This window comes from Dermacentor silvarum, chromosome 3 (assembly GCF_013339745.2).
Source record: "Dermacentor silvarum isolate Dsil-2018 chromosome 3, BIME_Dsil_1.4, whole genome shotgun sequence".
In the NCBI taxonomy this organism is placed as follows: Eukaryota; Metazoa; Arthropoda; class Arachnida; order Ixodida; family Ixodidae; genus Dermacentor; species Dermacentor silvarum.
Window position 1 is genome coordinate 173810644 of NC_051156.1, and position 18605 is coordinate 173829248.

At 43.2% G+C, this 18605-nt stretch overlaps 1 protein-coding gene across 2 annotated transcripts; it reads right to left on the reverse strand.

Annotated features, from left to right (window-relative positions):
• Nucleotides 1-79: 79 nt before the first annotated feature.
• LOC119446114 (synaptosomal-associated protein 29) lies at nt 80-17031 on the reverse strand. 2 transcript variants are annotated; one of them, XM_049663914.1, is made up of 5 exons: nt 16726-17031; nt 15917-16018; nt 11871-12198; nt 1166-1237; nt 80-1051 (listed from the first exon to the last, which is right to left on the reverse strand). In XM_049663914.1, exons 1-4 carry the CDS (start codon nt 16999-17001, stop codon nt 1230-1232), a joined length of 714 nt encoding a protein of 237 aa, XP_049519871.1. In that variant the 5' UTR covers nt 17002-17031; the 3' UTR covers nt 80-1051; nt 1166-1229. The 2 variants fall into 2 exon arrangements, with proteins under 2 accessions (XP_049519871.1, XP_037566395.1); XM_037710467.2 differs by lacking the exons at nt 80-1051; nt 1166-1237 and adding exons at nt 2112-3006; nt 3070-6436 and having other exon boundaries at nt 16726-17030.
• Between the last annotated feature and the right edge of the window lie 1574 nt (nt 17032-18605).

Here is an 18605-nt window from a genome sequence, read left to right on the forward strand (position 1 = left end):
GTACAACAGACTCTCAATAATTCTGGAACCATCAAACAAATTGAGTGACGTACATGCCAGAGCTCGTGACTGGGATCGGAGCAATTGCGACAAACTTTAGTGACCTGACCTTTCACAACAAACAAGAATAACACTGATGGAAAAATTTTTGTTAGCTTGCTTCTGAAGATTACATTGTTGTGCATTTGTCTGCTTATGAAAGAAAGCTTGCAACTATATTTAAAAAAAAACCCTTAACTGCCTAACAAATTCGAAAACATTTTTAGAAGTGCATAATTTTTTCCAAGACCTGCATATATTGCACGATGTCTTTCTCAAATTTTTTGCAAATCTTTTATAACGAGTTGTCATCAGCACCAGAGGATGCTCATCGTGATGCTCATCTCATCATCACCATTTAAGGGGTTAAAGGGACCCTGAAAGTTGCAACACTTTTTGAACATAGTAATAAAATGTTGCCAATCTGTTAACGAGGCTCCTGTGAACATGTGAGCCAAATATTGTACTGCATGCTGCAGGGAATTTACAATCTCGTGTCAAAAGCACTGAAAAATCTCTTGCTCTTGCTTCCGCAATGTTGTCATGCAGAATCGTCGCAAGCTGCTGGACCCACACCAGCTATTGGCCGACTGTGATTGCAAGAACATTCTAATACAATTACTGCTCATCTGAGTTAAATGAACATGTTACGTGCTATCTTACGTGTGGAAAGACACATACAAGAAAGACTATTTACACTGTATGTACACTGGAGTGCCAGGCAGGTGCTCGCGCCAAGAGCCCAGACACTTCGTCTGGACATTGTCACAGGTTGTCACAGTGGAGGACGTAGTGGGCATGGCTAGAATGATTTCATAGTTGACATCGGTCACTTGGCGAGCACGTGATATGGGCCTGTGTAACAGGAGAGCAGTTTTTCACAAAGGCCAACTTTACGAGATGGTGACCAAAGCAACGCTGAGGCTGCTGGGCGAAAAATGGACGTCACGGTGACTGAGGTCGTAGCGGTGCTTCTGTTTGCCTTGAGACACTTGCAATATATATGTGCGATCTGAAAGCGACAGAAAAACCATTTCATCTTTGCACTGCCAGTCAACACATGACAGTTGCGCATTGCTACATCTGCTGCGCGTGGCCTCCAAGATTAAAAGCATAGCATAGATACCTTTGGGTGAGGCAAACGGGGCATTGCTCCCTTGTGGCTTCTTGCCATCTCCCCTGTGTAGCTTTCAGCGAGCTAGTGGAAATGAAAGGAAACCGATGACTTTTTATCGGTCTGATAATTGCATCTAACTTCGCTTGTACTGAATGATCTGCAAAAATGTTTTGCGGCAGGAGATTCGTATGTTAGGTAATTTAATAGTGTTGTCATTCTATGATGAGTTGAAGAAGTGTTTCAGGGCCCCTTTAAATGAAGAATGACCAGGGTAATGGATGTTGTATGTGGTTTGGCCATGCACTTACAAGAGACAAGAACACCGTGTGCACATGGATGTAATGCAAAGGGGAAATTTGGTGACTCAAGAAATACAAGAATCATTTGATTTTAATGCAAAATTTTGATGTGAAATGCAATGTTGCTGAACGTAAATTTCTGCACAGCATAATGTGTGATCCGCTGTAGATGTGTGCCTGTGCAGAACCATCTGCATATGCACTAAGGTCTGCATGGGCACGCATTAATGGTAGCGGATTGGGCCTTTGCGGCACTTCGAACAGGCAACCCTTGATTTTTGCTTTAGACCAGAGCTTCTTACCTGTATGCACCTTTGCAACATGCAGTTGTTGCTAGGTGACGCAACGCATGTACCAAGTGTCTCAAAGCATTATCATGCACGAAGAAAGGAGTGGCAAGGTTTCTCTGGTGCTGTGCATGTGTCAGTGGCTTAATGCGTAGATCGGGCTGCTGCACTGGGAGTTGTTCTAATCCCACCTTGGTCATGCAATTGTTTCTTTTATTGAACAACAACTTGTATTAAAGCGCTCACTGTACCTATCCGGTGAGAAACACAGTGAGCCAACCACACCAAACCCCAGTGAGGTTGACAAAAAAAACTTCTGTTCAGAAAATTACTTTCACCAAGAGAAAAATTTTGTCTTAAGATGAAATATACAGAACAGGTGACCAGCATTTTATTGCATAAAAGCACAGTTCACTGATAGCGGAATGTACTGTATATGAAAAGCATCTGCATGACATGCATCTTTTGCTGTATTGAATGGAAAGTACATACATAAAAATCATATTAGTTTTTCATACAGCAAAGAGACTCTTGTATATCCTGTAAGAGCAAAACATGTATGACTGTGTGCATATAACCTACATACATAAAACCACATCACAGTGTTCTTGCAGTAATTTCTGAAGAAGAAGCTTCCTAAATACTAAACTTGAACAAACCACTGAAGACAAAAAGCTCAGATCACAGTTCCAAATTCATATGTGATAAACAGCTACACAGTGGATTGTACAAAGTATGGACATCATTATAGTAACACTGATTTATTGAGACTGCAAAGCCTTTTTATGTGCATGCATAGGTCAAACAAACTGTGGTGGTCTCTAAGCACACGGATCACAGATAAGAAACTCCACTATCAGAAATAACGGGAAGAAAGAATACGACTCGACAGACACTACTTCTAGTAATATCTCCCAGATAGACAAATGCCGTCTGTGGCAGATTGCCCCATGTTTGAAACACATGGAAACTTCGAAGATTGGCTTTGCAGCTTGCAGCTGTAATTTTGCTTCGTAATAGTCACCAATTACAATATGAATATGAATCAGAGGCCAGTGAAGCTCTGTTTCCTTTGCCCACCATCTTTAAACAACATTCAATAAAGTATTTACCATCATCACTTAAACCTTTTTTTTTTTTTTCTTCCTTCTTCACCAATGTAGAGGTTATTTATAATGTAGTACTGTGCACGAAGTATCTACTCCTCATGATAGTATCCACCACCCCGCCATCATCCCCTGCTGCATTCTACAAGTTCCAGTATCTATTCATGATAGCATCCACCACCCTGCCATCATCCCCCGCTGCATTCTACAAGTTCCACGACCTGCAGTTGAAACATGATTCACCACTCCAAGCAGCCAGATACCGCCATTCAAGAGACTGAGCCTCCTGAAGAAACTAGACAACTTTAGCTTGGCATTCACAGTCCACTCCACTCACACATGTACCATTGCAAGCTGCATGCAGTTGCCGAGTGGGGACGCTACAGCGTGTGGGTTCAACACTCGTGCTGTCAAAAGAATGTATCCTTCACTCCACCGCTAAGCTGACCGAATGGACCATGACAGCTCATTCATTTGGCTTTGCTCATTACCCCACAGCCAAGCTGACTGCATGCCACTCGTATTTCTGCCTAGGAGGATCATTGGAACTGTGAAATATGCGCTCCTCGACGGCGCCCATGTGTGCAAACTGCAGGTAAAGCAAACCAAAAGAGACGCTGGGCTGATAAGTCTACTGAAAACTCCTACGATATGCCTTCGATATGAATTACAAGTTGTGAAGTAACGCAGGTGTGTGCCACTAGGATGGACCCTGCCACAAAGTGGTGAAGATAGCTAGGCGAACTTCCCAATAAGACCTAGCTTGTGCTCGAAATGTCAGCAACATTAACGCTAGCAACTATGGCTTGGGATTCAAGTGCCAAGTCGAATGCCGTATATTTTCCTCATGTGGTCAATAATGACAAATGTGGGATATTGCCACTGTTCTACAGGTCTATTCAAAAACACACCTTGAATCAGCATTTCTCCTAGAGTCCATTTAGTGCAGGACAGCATCACCCCTCAAAGGCAAGTAGGCACTGTGCTTCACAATGCTAATATCAATTTCTGAACTACTACATTTTCGTAATCAAGCCTTCTCAGCATCTGCACCTGAACGAACTGAAGTAGAGGGATGCTTCTGGAGAAGCTCTTCTCTCTACAGAAATTGCAGATAAGCATCATTGAAGCACAACACGCAGTACTTGCACAGACATAGCATCTCCAGTTGGCATAGACAAGGAGTGTCACATTTAGGTATGCTTGAGAATATTCAGATTTGTGTGAAGACGTGTGCCTCACACGGCTTGCCAAATGTGGTACTTCTACTTGATCCCACACACACAGCTACGCTGTGAATGTGTGGCCATTATTATCTGTAAAACTTTTTTTACCGCTGCTACCACATGCCTCTAGCTCATACGGCGCAACTTATGCATGACACCTTACCTTGCCGTCCCAACTGGAGACCATTATAAAAAATAAATTGGTGTTTTATGTGCTTCTAGTGCATGCCAACATGATTTATGCGTAATGCCTTTACGCTGTACTAGATCATTTTCTGATTTGCACAAACATTTATCATTAGCATACTTTTGTTTGCCAATTTTTACTTGGTCTTCTGCCTCTGCCCCAGAGCACATTAACAAAAGTTGTCCTGACTAGGCGGAAAGTGTGCGCATACCTAATCACAGATGCTGTTGAAACTTTCCACCTTCCAAACACTGTATGTACTATCGTGAGCAATACGAGCGCGTCAGATAGCCTCGAACTCTGCTATGGGCGATACGCGGCGGCGCCGTCGGAAACAAAGTGGAAAGGGGGTGCTGTTCTAATAACTGTTGGTACGTACTCCCACCATGGGTCTGTTTACCCAAATGCAGAACTTCACATCGCCAGCGTACAGTGATAACTGTCTGGTATTGCAGTTATTGGTAACTGTGCACCGAAGCGTGGCCAAAAGTAGCAGTTTTAATGAGTAAGCAACTCAACGTGTCGATTGACATTAAAAAAATGGTTTAAAATACGAGCCAAGATCTAAAAGTTCCGTCATACGGTTGCATGAACAAAAAAACTCGCTGTCAGTCACTGTGACACATAACTGTCTCATTGGCTGTCGGCGGCCAGTGAACTGTCGTAAGCTGCGGTTTTCAACAAACACAGGCGTGGTGGGAGTTCCAACAGTTACCGGAAGAGCACCCCCCTTTCCCGTCTGTTTTCGTCAGTACCATCTGCGTATCGCTCTAACTTGGTTTCGAGGCTATTTGCCCACGCATTTGCGTGTTCCCGCTTATTACTCACGATAGTACTTTTGTCATAGCTCTGTCACGCTTGGATGGCTCGTCTCCTGGGCTGTCTTTTGGGCATTGTTTCCTATTAGATTTTTTTCCACCAGCTTCCATGCATTGAAACTCTATTTGGCCTCAATATTTTTTAAGTCTAAACATTGGGCTAGAAAAAAAAAATGCACAGTCAGCTAGCACGATGTTTATTCTCAACAACCAACTATCCTAGCTTTGCAGTCTAACAACCAGCAAGCAATGTGGCATAACACTTTTATTGAGCCAATGGTATCTTAATGAAGACACTTGACGATTATGGCTGCAGCAACTTCCAAAGAAAGAAATGTTTAAGCCTGTGTACAAAGTGAAGTGCTTGATGTTTACATGAATTGCACACAAATTCCAGCTCAGCTGCCATTTTCGATGGCTCTCTGACTAGACAGCTGTGCTCTCCTTGTAAGAGCACAATTGAATATCACCACAACACCAAATAAGACTTTATTAGTAATTTTTCTCAGCTGGTGCCACTAAGAGTACCATGAAATCAAGGTGTCGCCATCTACAGTAAGTCCAAACATATGGCAAATACTAGTACACCAAGTAGTTTGCTATGCAGCTGAGACCCCATCCTAAAAAAAGTTTCCCAGTTCTCTTAGAACATGTAATTGGCCTAGTTAAATAATGCCAGCTAAGACAATTGTGCTATCACATTCTATAAATGTTAACAAGAAAATAACGCTAACCAATAGTTACTTTTGCATTTTGTATAACATTTTGTATTCAACACGAAACAACCAAATGTTACACCTTTTTTTAACACTGATGGTAGCATTTAAATGAAAATACTGAGAATGCTAACACTTCTGCCTTGCACAGAGACATTCTCAAAATTTTGCATACTTTAGCCAATGCAGCCTTGACCACATGGAGACAAACCTCCATTGCAATATTTACAGTGTTGCAGTAATGTCTGACTGAACTGTTTTAATTCAAGTCCTGCGTCTTGTGGCAATTAAATACAAAATTCTGGAACAGCTGAAGATAGTTCCCTAGAGTATTCACTTCTAAGCTCCACAAACTCCATCGGTGTAACACAATCTTGTGACATTCTCTTCCACGCTGTTCTTGCAAGCATTTCACACCGGTGTGTCAACCTTGTCACGGGCACACCTGGCTGTCGTCCGCTGTGGTGGTGCCACTCACTTCTTGAGGATTCGCCTGATCTGACTGTTCTGGTGCACGACGGTTCCTTCAGCCAGATCCGTCTTCTCCGTCAGGTTGTCCAGCAACTCGTTCTGGTCGTCAAGCTCTTTGCCAAGGCCTTGCGCCAGAAACTTCAGTCTCCCCAAACCACTGCCAAGTTCCTCTGAAAACGAGGGCACACACATTTGGCAGCTGCTTCTTTGTCCTCAAGATATACTGCTCTTTTTGCTACCCTTCTTTCATCTTTTAGTGCATATGAGCAAGACCAGCATAACTTTCCGAGCAAAACACCAGAATTGGCCTTTTTGTAAGGCTGTGATGTATTTCAATCTGCATGTTCCCTTGTATACAATATACAGGCTCCATGCCCCTCGAAAATGCATGGGCAAAGGGTTTTCAATTTGCAACAAATGTCACACAGGAGGGCATTTCTGGTGATCGCTTGAAATGGATGGATTTTTGCGGTCATGTATCATAAACTGTTAGTAATGTCTTAGTGTGTACCGATATCACAGCACCGCCTTCAGTGATAAGCCATAGTATGATATAACTAGCGAATCTCAAAAGGCAACATTGTGATTTATGTTTTGGAGAATATGGTGGTCACTTCAGCAAACTACATTGATCATAAAGGCACCCTGGGGCAATACTACTGAGCTCAAATATTTTTCAATATAATGTGCAGTGTTGCTAAGAGTCTGCACAAAACTTCATGGAGAACTCATCTGAAAAATGCAGATTTCACCTACAGATGAAAATATTTAGCCACCTTCTCAGAGTTTACTGTAGATATTTCACGTGTGAAGAACGGCTAGGAATAGATTTACTATACATTTACTATACATTTACAAACAACTATACATGTTGTTCTTGGTGCAAAGTACGGAGCATGAAGCAAGGGAACAGGAAAAAGGAGACACAGAAAAACACCAACTTGCCCAAGAAGAAGTTCTTTTGGAAGATGCTAGACCTTCTCGATACTGGCATAGCATGTGTCCAGATAAGTGTGCTTTTCTAAAGTTACTATGTACTATGGTATGATGAGCAGCAGTCGAACAAGGAATGTCACTTCAAGCCAATGTTTCGACACAGGGACTTATCTTCTTCAGGGTAGATGCTAATTTTCTTAACAGCATTTTTATGTATGCGTAAATAATTCTGCCCCACCCTCATAGGGGGAGGTGAATAAACCAGAGTGTGGTGTGGGGCAGGTAACACGAAAAAAAAAAAGGGAGGGGGCAGGTGGAAGACAGATCGGAAATGACAAGCGGAGGAATAAAGATACGTTTCAAGTTATAAGAGAAATTTTCTCTCATAACTCCAAACTTGTCACCTTGTCATTACCCGTCACTCTTATTAGTGCCTTTTTTTTTCTTTTTTTCTTTGACACGTCAGCTGCCGCACACCACACTCCTTCCTATTCTCTTCCTCCTGCCCTATGAGGGTGGGGGAGAGTGAGTTATGCATACATAAAAACACTGCTAAGGAAAGCAGTTGCTGCTCTGACGAAGACAACTCCTCTTGTCGAAATGCTGGCTTCAAGCAACATTCCTTGTTCGACTAATGCTGATGATTTAAAGTTTCCATCTTCTTTTCAACTTCTGTCTAGTTCGGATACACTACATACCAGGTAATTTTATAACGGTAACAGATATATTAAGAAAGGGCATAGGGCTTAAGTGTTATAGGAATTTTTTTCCTTACTATTTGTACCTTCAGCTCAGCAAGCACTAGATTGGGGAGACACCATAATACTTCTTAAAGGGGCCTTAACACCAAATTTTCGAGCTTGAATTATGCTTGAAAAAAAAAAAAGAAAGAAAGAAAGCACCAGCAAAGGCAAGGATTAACAAAATCAAGGTACAGTATAGACCACTTATAACGTAACCGCTTATAATGCAGGACTGGATATAGTGCGGTCTTTTCAGACTCCCGTTAATTTTCCCATAGCACTCCACGTGTACACGTATCGCTTATAGTGCAGTTGCGGGAAATGAAATACCGGTTACAGTGCGGCTGCCTGGGAGTACAGAAGTCAGCGGAGACAGCGAACGCTCCCCTCAAACGGGCGCCCCAAGGAGTGCTCGAGGAAGAGAGACGAAGTGGAGGAGGAGAAGGGCACGTGGTGCGAACGAACAGCCAGTGAGGCTGAAACCAGAATCTTGAGTGCGAGTCGTGAAATATCACAGCGCGCATAGCGAGCGAGGGCCACGAAACTGCCAACGCCGGCCAACGCTCACTTTCAAGATAACGGCAGTAAACGAAACTTCAGGGAGCGGGCGGCGTCGGCACGGCACGGCGCCCTTCAGGGCGCACGCGGAGACCGTGGAATGTGAGGGAGGAGGGCGGCAGGGAAGCGGATTTATTTCGCCTCGGCAACTCCGCCGCTTCGGTGGCTCCCCTCGCCCTTCCTCGTAACTCCCTCACTTTCGACTGTCACCGTGCGCGCCCGCCGCCGTGCAGGCGCCACCGCTCCAGCCGGCCCGGCGCCAGCTCCCCGAAGTTTTGTTTTCTGCCGTTATTGGGAAGCGGGCTTTAGCCGGCGTGGGCAGTTTCGTTGGCCGGCCTGGGACAGCGCCGCTGCTTCCCTCTGCGCCGTAGCTGCAGCGTGCAAGGTCAACACGTGACTCTAGAAAGTAGAGGAAGCATAAAGGAGAAAGAAGGGTTCACTGCCATTTTCTACGCGTGGCTATGGTAGCGTGGCTGAGACATCGCCACGTACACGCATCTTCCGGCGCAACACAGAATCGGCGACCTTGCCATTGGAGAGAGGGTAAAACTTCCGCCGCGTTTTTTTTTTTTTTGTTCGCGCGCAACATTGAGGGGTCTCTCCTAAGCTTTTACTCTATATGGCGGTGCCGGAGCAATGCCGGTCGGAGGCGCCGCCGCGTGAATTATTTTGAATTAACGAGATTCGACTGTAAATTGAATGCAAACATTCTAGCCGCATTCCTCGACTGTCGCATATGTGTGGCGGCTCGGTGCACATGTTTTGCATATGTGCAGGCCTTGAAAATTGTTGCTTTGGTTATAGTGCAGTACCGCTTATAGTGCGGATATTCGCGACTCCGGCGACTTACGTTATAAGCGGTCTATACTGTATATTCACACATGAGTGCCGACTCTCAATAGAAGTTTATTTGTGGAAAAACAAATAAATAAACAATGGACATTTTGATAAAAATAATGTAAAGATGTGCAGCCTTTATATGTTTTTTCACAAACTTCTAGTTGAGAGTCAGCGCTCGTGTGTGAACCTGCATTGATTACTTCATTCTCACCTTTCTTAGCGCTGTTCTTTTATTCAGTACCCACAGGCGCCAAAAGGCATTACAGTGGGGGGGGAAGGTTTTACAAAACAGTTAGAAACGTTCACAAAAGATTTTTTTCTGCACAACGTGTGAGGAAAAAAAAAAGAACAACAAAAGTTCAACAACAGTTACAGAAGTTTCAAAACACGGTAAGTTATACATGGGCAATTCAACAAAAAAGTAAAAGAAACGGGGTAGTTGAGTCACTTCAGCAGGGCAAAAAATACATCATTTGACACGACGTTGACGACACCGGCAGGTAACTTATTCCATTCTTGTATAGTCTTTGGGAAAAATGATTTCTTATACAGTTCTGTCTTGCACAGAACTCGTATTTTTAGCGCATGGTCCACGCGTTGTGACCGGTAATGAGGCGGCATTATATATTTGTCCCTTTCTATACCAATTGTACCATAATATATGGAATGAAAGAGCTTCAGTCGCAGCCTACTGCGACGTACCTCCAAGGTATCCCATTTAAACTCTTCCTTGGCACTCGCAACGCTGAAATTAACTTTGTATCGACCTGACATGTGCCGCACACCTAGATTCTGTACCCTCTCAAGTTTATCGATGTCATGTGCAATCGGAGGGTCCCACACTACACAGGCGTACTCAAGGACAGACCTTACGTATGTTTTGTATAACAGCTCTCGTGTAAACGTGCTGAATGCTCTGGAGTTACTACAAAGAAAACCTAGCATTTTCCCTGCCCAAGCGGTTACATAGTTAACCTGTTTCTGCCATGATAATTCTGGGATGTACCAAACACCCAGGTATTTAAACTGTGTTACTTTAGCTATTAAATTGTTATTCAAGGTGTTAAGAGAAATTTATAGAGTTCTTTCGAGTGAATGTCATGTTGACTGTTTTGGTTAGGTTTATTTGCATGCGCCACTTAGTGCACCATTCACTAATTAGATTGAGGTCTTGCTGAATCAGACTGGCATCATGCATACTGCTAGTCACCCTATATAACACGCAGTCATCTGCAAACAGCCTTAGCTGCGAAGTCAGACCATCGCCAATATCGTTTATAAACAATAAAAAAAGCAAAGGCCCCAGGACGGAGCCCTGGGGTACACCGGATGTAACTTCTTGCCAGATATGAAGGTAAATCTACTTGCCCAAGTATTCCTGCTCTTAAATTATGCACTGCATATGAAAGCGTGCACATGCCACAGCAAGCTGAGAAAATTTGAGTGCATTTGGTGAGGTAGTAAATTTGCATTTCAATTTTTTATATATCGTTAATATATCGTTGAACCCGATAACAGTATGGCAGCACTAAAATGAAATCACACCTCCGGCAACAGCTGCCTCAGAGTAACGGAAGCGAATCTCAAAGACCATGCTTTCGTGTACTGCAAGTACCAAAAGCAATACCACAAGCCAGAATTGCATCATATCATCGACGGTCAGCCTGAGATAGTAGCTTGTGCAGGCATTCTCTGGTTTGTGCTGCTTTTATTGTGCGAGTGAAAGAAGTACGGGCGCAACGCCGTTGGGTGCCAAAGTGTGCGGAGCAAGTGTCCAATGCAGCTTCAGACTGTTTCGGAGCAGATGAAACAGCGGTGGCCTCGAACTACCTGCCATCACACAATGCATGCCAAAATAGCAGTCGCTGTTAGTGACACGAGGGGCTGGGGCACAGCACTTTCAAACTGAAATTGAGCTAAAAAGTACACCGAGAGCCCAGTTCTTTTATGTGTACAATCATATTGGCCCCTCTACTCTGGGTTACAATGATAAACGGAGAATAGTTGGACGACCATGTCATAGCCCCTTTAATTAAAATAAGCTGAGTGCGTATTAACAAAATTGATACGTTAACCTTTTATTACTGGCGTAAAGACCCTTATTACGTTGGAGGGGGTCATCATAGGACATTTGTTGTTGAGACACCTTGAGTCAATTTTTTCCTTCTCTCAGCTCTAATCCTAAAACAAGGTTGACGAAGCATGCCCTAAGTGCTGCCCATGCGATGCATCACACCTCATTTGGTTTCTTCACTGTTCACTGCCTGTGCACCACCATCTTATCTCACAAAGTGCATCTGCTGGCATCAGACTGACATTTTCGGAATGAATGTACAACGAATAGGACACCTCCGCGCCGCAGGCCATTGTATTAGTGAGCTACTTGACATCATGACGGCATCTTTGGCTATCATATCCCCTCCTCCTGCCTACTTAATTTTACCACCCCTGTTCTTGAGGTAAGAGAATAAACTAGCAGAAGCTTGCTTTGCACACATGAAACAACATAGCAAATTTTGCTTCATACCGAGGTTCGAGTCCAGCTTCTGCTCAACTTCAGCTGTACGACTCTTGTAAGGTGCTTGCTGGGGTCGCGCAGCGAAGTCCCCCTTCTCATCCTCAAAGCCAGCCCCGAATCCAGAGGTGTCCAGGCCTCGAACCCGAAAAGCAGGATGTGTGGACGGCCTCGATGCGCTGCTGTCCTGTTTCACCTTGTTCAACGCCTTCTCAAGCTCAGTTGCAGGCCGCTCTTCTTCTTCTTCATCGACTCCAAATCCAGCAGTTGCACCCATATTTCTGGAGGCATCAGCGCTGCTGCCGCCGCGAAAGTAACTCTTGATGCTTCCAAAAATACTCTGCATGTGACAAGAATATAAAATGGTCAGAGCAATCCCACCCTTGTATCCTTGAGAAAAACACTTATACTGACACCCAAGCTTTTTGTGGCATGCTGATTATTATACTAAGTCTGATGCTCAGATGCCATCGTTAAATGTTACTGACACAGTGAGACATATTGTGTAGACTTGTGTAATGGCTGCCCCTTTTCTTTTGAAAATGTCACAAGGTGTGGCTGTTACAGAAATAAAAATGAAAATATTTAGCAATGTAGATTCCTTTAGGAAAGTTATGTTGTCTTCACAGACCTAAATCAACTGTATGGGCTGAGGTGGGTTGTACCAGCAAGTGCAAGCACACAGATATACAATCATCGCTGCAGTATGAAATGGCGAAAACGAATCTGCTGCTACATTTGACCTCCTAGTGTTAAGAGGGCAGGTTATTCATGGTTAATATATCAAAAGAATTTCTAGCACACTCTGTTGGTCAAAGCTAGGGGTGTGGCTATTACATTAACACAGCTATTAGGCACAGCTACATACAGTTAAACCTCGATATAACGAAGTCGTACTTACAGTGAAAAACTTATATCGAGAAATTCGTTATATCAAGGTTTCATTAATTCAATAGAACTAAGGTGGGGAAATAAAAATAGTTTGTTACATCGCAAATTTCGTTAAATCGAGGTTTGACTGTATTATGAACTTACATGGTAAGTGGAAATCCCACCTCTGGTAACTACATCTCATAAGCCTGGGGTAAGCTAAAGTGCATCAATGATGATGATATGTGATGTTTAGTGGCGCAAGGGCCAGGTCTGGCCAAAGAGTGCCATGCAAGTGATTATGAATATTTAATAGAACAGTGAAGTGGAAAGGATTGAACACGGCTGTATATGGGCCTAAAAGTAGAGTCACTGTACAGTGCGTAAAACATGTTTTGAAAGCATGATTTACTAAAATTTGTAAGTGCCAGTGGCACTGCTGCGTCATCAGGAACCTTGCGTGGAAGGCTTTGGAGACACGTGCCATACAAATGCTAGTATCGCAGCAGTAGCCTCTGTTGAGAGGTCATGTTAAAGTGCATCAAAATCCTTGCGGCATTACACAACCCTTCATGGTAATAAATAAGCAAAAGGAGTTGCACTGTGTTCCTGTTAAAACTTTCACCATTAGTGGTAATGCGTTGGGCCCCCCACTCGACACGTGAACATATTGTTTCCAATCGGATGTCAGACAGTGCCCGACGCGCGATTGCACTGGTTTTTCTTTACGTTTGTAGTGGCACCTACCTGGAACTTTTTAAACTTTTCATAATTGCACTTTGGTGTGTCTGCATACGAGGGCAGCACTTCATTACGGCACACTCAAAGGAATTTGTTTATGCTTTTTATGGCACAAAGTCTCAAGAAGATAGCAGCATTTTTTCCATGTGCATTTCACAGAAAGAACTTGTAATAGTTCCAAAGATGATTTTAGTGCCGAGGAAGAATATATTCCGCCTTTAGATGACCAGCAAAGTTCCTTGGGACTCTGGAGAAAACGGCTTCTGTGATGATCACCAACAATATGATGCTAGCTAGAGACTACGCTGCAGGAAAGTCATAAAAATTAATATGTTCTGAGATAAGTCACTTAGTATTAGGGATCGGCAAATATTCAAAGTTTCGAATATGAACCCTGTATTAATGCACTAGCTATTCGTATTCGAAAAGGAACTATTCGGTATTTTCGAATATTTGAAACTAACCAAATATTTCTGAATAGCCGACTTTTAAAAATCTGTTAGTGTTTTCCATCTGCTAAACAAAGAACCACAAATTATCAGAAGTGAAACGACAGCAGTTTACAAAGGAATGCATAAAGAAAACGAATAATAATTCAAGTTTTGTTAATGGTATCGCGGTGGAAACCTTCATGACAACCTGTGAGGTTTGACTGTAGTCTGTCATTTAATGTTTCTGGCAGTCTAGTTATGTAGTATTTCTATCTCTTACGCTACAAGTGATGTTTACCTAACACTGGGTCCTTTTACATGTGTAAAGAGCACACGAGTTCTTAAGCAGCTTTTGTTTTTTTTTTCTTTTTCCAAACTTGTCTTTGACAAGTGTAGAGGGTCGGTAATGTGGGCAATTCATTGTAACACAAGCACAGAGCAAAATACAGGGACAAGATGCAAAGACACAATGGCGCTGGGTTCTGCTTTTTTTTAGCAACCATTTATTTTGCATTTTTGTAGAGCTCTATTCCATACAGCAGGCCTGTGGAAAGCTCGTTTGCAACCCCGCTCTAAAGATGTTGAGAGGCTACTCATGCAGTTTTTAACAAAAATTGGTCATCTTGCATTTAAAACTGATTCGTTGTATTTTTTTGGACTAGTCAGTACAGGTGTGGTAGCTAACTATACAGGTATAAATATTCCTACTGTAAATACCTATATGATTCTGCATTTGACTATTCAATACTTATTATTCATATTCGATTCCTATTCAAGAAATTTGATATTTGTCCATCTCTACTTACTATGTTTATGTTTACACACAAGTGCTCTTTCTGCGCCTTGTCCAAAATGTGTGAAATTGTTCCTGACCCAAATGACCGAAAAGCGGGTAAATGCTCATGACTGCAAAGGGTCAAAGGAGTACTAACACAAAGTATGTTTTTTTTTTCTTTGCTATCACGACAGGAAGCCTAATTTTCTCTAATGCACAACAAATTACCCTTTGATGTGACAAGATAAAAAATGTGCAACAGGTGCAATACTGTCTCTCTGCTACGCGAGAGATCACCGCCGATTGTAGGTATACTCTGTTCCACCAACTCCACGTGATGCAGAGAAAGCTATGGGTCACGTCACCCAACAAGAAATAAGAATCGGAAGAAAAGTTCCTTCACTGTCTACCTCCGATTGCTATCCACGCTGGTTGAATGGAAGCTTCAAATAAAGTTTAGTGGTGTGCAATGGGCGAGCCCCTATTCTTTCTTAGAGCACGTAGCTGGCTATCATAAACCACAGAAATGTGCACCAGTCAGCCCATGAGATGCAATGCTTTGAGGCCACAGCGCCGGACCTTTCTTTCACTGCAGTGGAACACTAAACTGCAACCAAAAAAGAAAACAGAAGCAGCCCATACTTTTCAATGCTACCAGGAGACAGCAGGATAGAACTGCAAACTATAATGAGAGTTTTACATGTTGTGGTTGATGATAAAATCACTATGTTTCAATATAAGTACTGAGGCTACTAATACACCTTGGTATGACAGTTACTGCGGTAATAATGTGCTCATCATGCCAAAGGCTTCCGTTAAACCAGCTGTACTGACACAGCAGGATTTTCTTTTCAAAACTATAACAGAAGAGAAACTTTGGCATCAGTCGGCACATGGTTGGATGCAGAGGGTGCTACTACACATGCAAGTGCCCCTGCAAAAATTTTGTTGTTGCTTGCAGCCTAAACATGCAACTTGATTGAGATTAGTACAACCCACATGTGCATGTACAAACAATGTAGTAAACATCCCGATTCTAGGATGCACGGCCCCGTACAAGAATTTTTTTTTTTCGCTGATATTAACTCCAAATATTACATGCTGATTATCAACCTCGGGTATCTCCACAACGTTTTCATGGGATAAAACCACAGGAACAGCAAACAGTTGTCTTACCAAGGCTTACGTCATTGGGCCATTGAATACGCAATATTAGGTTATGAGTGACAAGCCCTGCTTACCTTCATGGAATTCAGGTGCTTCTGGCTGACTTTGAGGTTCGTGTTGATGGTGTCCAGTTTACGGTCGACATTTCTAAGCTGTTCACCTTGGTGCGCCAATTCCTGTCGAAAGATGAATAAGGCAGAAATGGAAACGCGACAAAGCCATTAGAGGAGACACATCGCACCCGGGTGCGCAACAGGGCGTTGCGATACAAGCCGTGTTACATGACACCGTCTTGAAGGGCGTTCGTATCCCGCTGTGCGCTAAGAGGCGTAGTTTTGGTAACTATCTTTCTAAAAAGGGGCATCATAAGTGAAGCTCGGACGTTTCACTGAGAGACTAACAGAATGCACCAACTTGAATCTGTTATGGGATTTAATGGGTGACAGCGCGGCCGTTCCCGTTGGAAACAATGAAGGTGTTAAAACGCTTCTGGCAAGCTTTCAAGTATTTGACCAACAGATGTTCTCTTCTTCCGTGTATTTCTGAGAGCCAATTTTCACTGCAGAACACAAAAATTTTAAACGCGAATACCTTTTACACGCTCGTGTTTGTCACGCCCGAGCGTATCTGCACATGAAAACCGCAGCGCACCGTGATCAGAAAACATTAAACGTCTGTAAATGAGCGGTTCGTTAGTTTGGATTTATAACGCGGTGTACGTCGCATCGGACGGCTAAACTGGCAGTAAATTGCGGATGAACAAGCAATGTTTACACATGCAGGAACGAAACAGCTGACTACTGATACAACAAAATGCAACGGCACAGGCAGTAGCCGTTTTACCCGCATACAGAATGGGTGGTAAGAGAGACGAGACGCTCACCTCGGCAGTGGCTATGCCAACTTGTTCCGTGTCGTACAGTACGCGAACGGCCGAGTTGGAGCTTTGCAGGATGCTGTCTTCCAGCTGCTGACGTTCGAGCAGTAGCTGGTCGCGCTGCTGCTCCCACTGCTGATTGCGCAGATTTTGCTCATTGCCCAGCGAGTACGGCGAAGTGTTTTTGCGGGCACTGTTGAGGAAAGTGAAGTCGTCCACATCTTCGCATTCGTCATCTAAAAACGGATTCGCAGCTGCCTTTCCTCGTCCAGCGCTCGCCATCTTTCAATTTTGACTGGCACGTGACCCGTCGCCCAGTGTGGCCAGTGCACATTGAGCCCCACCGATGTTTCTGACTCGCTCGCTTGTACAGCCCTTTGACGCTCAGCGCAGTTTGCGAAAGCCAGCGTGAAGGTACAGTGTAGTGAAGGTCAGCACAGCTGAACTTCACAGCACTATATTACAATAGCGAATCTTAGGAGAGTTTTAGTAGAGTGTGCTAACTCTAGCTTTAGTAGCGATCATAGCAGCCTGCCTACAATGGTGGCTTGTCTTCTTTTATTTTTTTCTGTCCACCCTCAATAGAGGCCTAAGCCCTTTTACCAGTTTTCCTTACCCTATAAAAATAAAAAAAAGGAAACGTTAAGGTGCCCTAAATCATTTACTATAATCCAAGTTATTTCTACAAATCAGTTTCGGTTTCGGTATACGTACCCAGCAAATTGATGCGGCATGACATCATAATACATCAGCTCGTTACATGGAGAGCTCGTTATATCTATTCTGGCGATCACTGTAGTTTACACCACGACCTACGGAACTCCAGACCTGAATTAAAGAGAAGGAAAACTCCAACCAAAATTTATTTAAAAAACCCCGAGTTTCGGAGCCCGACCGGCTCCTCCTTCAGGGCCGAGAGCAGCAATACGTGTTACATAAAAGTGTTTTTCCGAGTATGAAAGAAGCCTGAGAATACACGCACAGAACCTGAAGCGGCGAGTTGCGCGGCAATTTTGCGTGTATTCGCGGGCTTCTTTCACGCTCGGAAAAACGCTTTTATGTAACACGAGTAACAGAAAGCTGTATCGGGGATTTTTCATGTTGCTCTACAATTTTCTCGTTGGCACTTTTAATCGATAATATTTGAGAAATTGATTAATTAATTAGGACTAAATATGTAACTAGGCGGAATGCAAAAAAAAATAATCTAAGTATCTCCAAGCGATGGCAAACAATATTACCTTGGTTCTGTCCAGCTACGTGGCATTTGAATATTTTTAAATCTTGGTGCATGATAGTTGGGACCCCCTATACTAGTACATGCCGTGCGCACGATGTATGTACTACGTTGCAGTCGTGGTGAACGTAATTTGAAGAAAGGCGAATTTCGCCCCGCTAGCGTGAGATTTTCGCGACGCTTGTTTTGAGGCTAAATAATGTGAGACTGCGTTTGCATGTGCGATGCGTATTTATGGTTTGTCATGAAAAATCAGGGTTTTGTCAGAACGCGTTAAAAATTCAGTACAATGCTTAAAGACTTATTGAGAGGCCACGAAGCATCTGGTCCAATATTATAGTTATACATGTCCCATTTCTGAAACTTACGTAGTACATGTCTGTATTTCAGATACCAGAGCGGGACCATAGTAGAATCAGTCAAGTCACCTGGCTGCACAGTTCTCAGGTAAATGGGCTTACGCAATTCAAGGAAGGACATTTTCAAGTACCCATACAAGACTTTCACTAATTAGTTGCCATTTTATGTTTGTCACAACCACTAACCTACCATTACAGCATTTCACAACAAAGTATTCCAGTTTCTGTTGTCTTTGTATCTAAATAGTTCAATAAAAGTCACCAAAAATCAACTGTAGTGATAATTTGTC

Coding starts and splice junctions, on each gene's coding strand:
- LOC119446114 (XM_037710467.2), bottom strand. CDS start 17,001: ATGGCGAGCGCTGGACGAGGAAAGGCAGCTGCGAATCCGTTTTTAGAT. Junction 16,019..16,725: donor TTGGCATAGCCACTGCCGAG/GTGAGCGTCTCG, acceptor ATCTTTCGACAG/GAATTGGCGCACCAAGGTGA. Junction 12,199..15,916: donor AGCACCTGAATTCCATGAAG/GTAAGCAGGGCT, acceptor TGTCACATGCAG/AGTATTTTTGGAAGCATCAA.